The 4891-nt window shown below is 43.7% G+C and overlaps 1 protein-coding gene across 1 annotated transcript in view; it reads left to right on the forward strand.

Annotated features, from left to right (window-relative positions):
- Nucleotides 1-1122: 1122 nt before the first annotated feature.
- The window catches only part of PHALS_08573 (voltage-gated ion channel superfamily), a gene marked incomplete at both ends in the record, with an annotated part of 3854 nt that continues 85 nt past the window's right edge, over nt 1123-4891 (forward strand). The window contains 11 exons of the mRNA XM_024723947.1: nt 1123-1209; nt 1276-2007; nt 2159-2257; nt 2308-2507; nt 2563-2685; nt 2749-3025; nt 3087-3193; nt 3255-3375; nt 3437-3818; nt 3919-4102; nt 4169-4891. The exon at nt 4169-4891 is cut by the window's right edge and continues 85 nt beyond it. Of these exons, the coding sequence (XP_024574873.1) occupies nt 1123-1209; nt 1276-2007; nt 2159-2257; nt 2308-2507; nt 2563-2685; nt 2749-3025; nt 3087-3193; nt 3255-3375; nt 3437-3818; nt 3919-4102; nt 4169-4891 (3035 nt within the window). The remainder of the gene's footprint in view (nt 1210-1275; nt 2008-2158; nt 2258-2307; nt 2508-2562; nt 2686-2748; nt 3026-3086; nt 3194-3254; nt 3376-3436; nt 3819-3918; nt 4103-4168) is intronic.

Below are 4891 nucleotides of genomic sequence, written 5' to 3' on the forward strand. Positions count from 1 at the left end.
ACATGAGCTGAGCTCAAGCAGTGACCCTGAGCTCTTGCGGTCGCATACACAGAGCTCGCGGGGGCATTAGGGGTTGTGAACCCATACGTCGCAGGGCGACAATTCAAAAGACGTCGACGGCGTGCCTTGAATTTTGCAAACTCAAATCGGAGGTGTCGCTCTACACGCACGTCCACTTCCTTGTGGCTCAACTGTAGATTATACAGTGAGAAAAGTTTCCGGTGCCGTTGCACCCATCGCTTAAAGAGCGCTACGTCACCTGTAGCGCTTTTGCCAGGGGCGAGCACTACAAGTATTGTCCGCATTGCGGGTACACGAGATTCACCTCGTTGAGCACTCAGACGAGTGCGATAAGTTTTCAGCTGAAATTCTTGTGGAACCAAGAAACGAACTCGAAGAGCTTTCCGTTTGGCAAGCTCATCTTCCGTAATGGCCGAGGGTCCGATAGTGTGGAGGCGTAACGTTCAAGCTACCGCGTTCTTCGCTTCCACAGCGGGATCCGTCGGGCGGAAGCCATATTCCACACGAGGGTCAATGACCGGCCGTGGATGGGTGCGCATCAGAGCCGCCTTTTGGGCAGCTTCCAGCTGCCGCCTCTGTGCCCCGTCGAGGGCATACAAGTAGCTTTATTTGATTTTTTGTAAGTTATTACAGTCATTATATAAGTGCACAATGATACAAAATTGGATTATCTCATAAATACGTCATTACATAATGTAGAAAATAAATCTCTAGAATTCTAGATGGGCAAACTTTGTATATATTTGAGTATGTATTGCACTAAATGTAAAACGTTTTACTAGGTAAGTTTCATCCATGGTTAGCCGTCTTCAGCAAAAACTTCGATGTTTTTGAAACGATCAGAGTTTTAAGAACATGACGCTTTTTTGGAGGTTACCATAGCAATATGCAACGTCTAACACAAAGTATAACGCATCCTGACTTTTAGGGTGACTGGAAATATGTCGAACACGAGATCACAGAGAATTCTGGAAATGAAATGTCTCGCTCTTGTCTAATAGTTGATACTGCCTATAAAGACGTAAATATATAAACAAACACCTACTAAATTTGCTAGCGATATATAATACTTCAATCCCAGAAAAACATTACACTGAATACATGGCGACCAACGATTCGCAGAAGCTTGAAGAGCTCCAGGAGCAGATTTCCAAAGGCACACAGGAAACCAAGACGTACCTTGACTTGGTAAGATTACCCGTGTATTTTTATGCTTAGGCGCCTTTGTCTCATCGTCTATGTATTTTTTTGCAGCTAAAGACAAAACTAGCTGAATTTGACGCACAGTACAGCGTCTCCGAGACAGCCAGTTCGTACCTTCAAGCGGCAATTGAAAAAACACACCAGTCGGTGGATGAGCTGAAGGAGCTGGGCGAGTCCTTAAAAGAAAAGTCGAAGAGTACATCGGCGCCCGTCGTGGACGTTGCCAAGGCCTCATTTTGCAAGGTACAGGAGGCGCTTGACGGGCTTAAAGAGCGTGGCCGTAGCTATGATGATAAGTTTCGTGCAAGCATTTCAAATTCTGTAGACTCGGTCAAAGATGGTGTCTCGTCAGCCACGACATCTGCATCCACGTCCATTGAACACATTGTCGTTGCAACGCGCGAGCGTACCAGCTCGAGTTTTGAGCAGCTAAAAGAGACGCTATTTAATGCTGGATATGGAGCCTACGTCATTGCAGGTAGCGTCGTAGGTAAGGCTGAAGAGCTGGACGGTCGTTACGGCGTCGTAAACACCGTTTCCGAAGTTGTGGGCGCTGTGACTGAGAAAGTCTCGGACTTAGATCGCGTATTGGGTGTGTCGGCTGCTGCTTTGAAAGTGGACGAAAAGGTGACGGGTGGCATCGGCGCGGACCTTGTGAATAAAGGTGCTGTCTTTGTCAACAGCTCGCTTGAGTATGTGACTGGAGCGTTGCAACAGGCTAAGATGGCTGCTAATGAAGAGTCGAAGGAAAAGGAACATAAGACGATTGTGGAGACCACAGAGGTCACGAAATCGACTTAAACAAATGTTTCGGAAGAAAAATTTAGAAAGAATCATCACTTTCACCTTGCCGCTAAAACAAAAAATGTATTAATTCTCTTGAAACGTTTTGCTCATTGAGTAGACAATGTTTGGTTGCCATTTGTATATTTAGAGCAGCACGCCTGTTGACTCCATCGGCTTATTACTTGAAACGCAGAAAGTAGACTTTGCGTCAAAACTTCGCCAGTTGGCCTTGCGCATGTCCCAACCGGTTGATAGTATAGATTTGTTTGGCAAAAAGCTTGTGTTGTGTCGAACTAGCCTTCGATGCGAGGCATGATATATTCGGGTCGAAAATGGAAGCAGCCTGTGGTACGAGATTTACTTCGGCGGTTTTCCAAACGGATGCGAAGAGCTATAAAGCGAAGAATGAAGGGAGAAAGCAGACGGCAATGGATCGAGAGAAATTTACACGATTCGGAGGTCGGCATCATGCTGGATTTAGTTCAATGTTTATTGAGGTATGTAGTGTTGACAAAAAAATATGTGTAGTATGCTAAGTTGGATGTCATGTAGCATGATAATGGTCATTTCAATGATAGGGCTGAACTGGAACTATCCAGCTACAGACTTTGCTAACAAATATCTTGCAATCGACACAATAAATCTACTGGCTACCATTACGAATCTTGGATTAAGGCAAGTTTTTATCCTTTGATATGTCTGAAGTGATTTTACGTCTTACTTGTTCATCGATGACAGATTTTATTCAGCAAGCAATCGCAAAAGCTTCTTATTGCATTGGCTATCAATTATAGAGATGATTTGCGTGATTCCTCTGTTGGTCGAGTTCACAACTGGTACAACCGATTCAATGTCAAGTGGCTATACATTTCGTTTACTCATGATGCTGCGTATAATGAGAGTATTACAATTCTATCGTCTTTTACGACTTGCAAAGAGTGCAAAACTTCGACAAGGTCTGCTTATCTGTTTAACTACTTTGTGTATTATCCTGTGCGCGGCAATCTTTATGCAGGTAGCGAATGTGTATTGATTTTCTTAAGCTAGTCCAATGACTAATATGAGGATTTTGTCAGACAATTGAGTATTGTGATGGAGAGACTCAAATCGCGGGCGAGGACTGTCAAAATATGACATTCCTTGACGCAATTTATTTTGTTTGTATCACGATAGCCACAGTTGGGTACGAAGAGTGATCTTGGATTAACATATGCCCAACGTCTTTGTAACTTCAAATATTTTAGATTTGGGGATGTGGCACCAAAAACAAATCTAGGCAAGGCTTTTGATGTGGGGCTAATCTTTTTCGCGGGTGCTTTGATTCCAATCCAAATAAGTGGTTATTCAGACATACTCAGTCGAGAGGTAAGTCATTTTACTGATCATACGACTACCTTCTGTTATCACTGATGTATTTTTGCGGCAGACAGCATTTGATAAAATGTATGAACCTGACAAGAGTACACAGCACGTGTTGCTATGCGGTGAGGTGGAAAACGGAGCTTTGCTTTTCTTCTTGCACAATTGGCTACACAAAGATGAAGAGCGTCGAACACGTCGTAAAGTTGTAATTCTGGCGCCGAATTTACCATCTAATAATCTGCGACGAGTCCTGCTGCATCCGGAATACGAGCAGCGAGTTATTTATCTTCAAGGTTCGGCTATGGTTGCAGCTGACCTTCTGCGCGCCGCAGCTCCAACAGCTGAGTTTTGTTTTGTCGTGGTGAAAAAGCACAGTGAAACACTTGATCAAAATGATACGGCTGCTAATCTCATTACGTGCTCAGTGCGCAAAAACAACAAGCATGGTACGTCATAGCATTTTGAACGCGACGGGATTTGCGTTTTGAAAAATTTGTCACTTGATCGTTATCAAAAAATAACAGTGTTTCGTTTTTTGGTGAGCAGCACCTTTGCATGTTCAAGTCTCTAAGTTTGATAATACCCGACATTTTCACATTTCTGGAGCTACTGCAGTAATCTGCTTGGAGCAGCTAAAGCTCGCGTTTTTTGGCAAATGCCTCTGGATTCGAGGGTTGAATCCTTTTCTTGGAAATCTCATTCAAAAGTATTCTCATACAGAAGAGTGCAGGTATGATTATCGCTTGAACCTTTTTGTGATATTGAACTCATTCGGCATATGTGCGTGATATTGAAGAGGTTATTGGCTTTCTGACTATCTTTTGGGTTGTGAGCAAAGGTTGTGTGAAGGCTTTCTCCCTCCATTTCTTCTGACAATGGCTTCATATCGCGCTTTAGCCTTGCTCTTTTATCGCGAATTTGGTGTTGCAGTGGTTGGCGTGCGAACCATCGAAGACACGACTGCTGTGTATCCAGTGGACGAGCAGCTATTAGGCACGAATTTTCGAAGTGTTTTTTACATCGGCAGAGGAAATGACGTCGCTTCGAAAATCGAGAAATTGACCCCGGCCGTATTTGCTCGACATCCAGATATTGCCCCAGCATCCATGGGTATGAATGGCAATCGCAATCCTCGATCAGTCACTACAATACTCTCAAGCGCAATCGAAAACAAAATGGCATTTGGACGTCGATTATCGATTGGATTTGGCCGTGATCATCGACCCAGCACATCTCTCGATAAGGCTTTAGTACGGACAAATACAAGTCGACCTTCGGCTAAAAAGTTTTCTGTGAATATCTTTACCAGTCGAGCTCTTGACAAGATTTCACCGGTTGACAGAGATGAATCAAATGAGCCAGTCGATGTCAATGAGAATGATTCAGTGCTACCTTCCTCTGAGGAAAATCACATTGAAACTCAACATTTCTCTTCTATCCAGAAAGATCCAACAAACCCAATACTTGACGAAAAACACCTGTCGGACACAACCGACTTACCGGATCAAATTATGCCGAA

The sequence above is a fragment of the Plasmopara halstedii genome (assembly GCF_900000015.1).
Source record: "Plasmopara halstedii genome assembly, contig: Scaffold_323, whole genome shotgun sequence".
Taxonomy (NCBI): Eukaryota; Oomycota; class Peronosporomycetes; order Peronosporales; family Peronosporaceae; genus Plasmopara; species Plasmopara halstedii.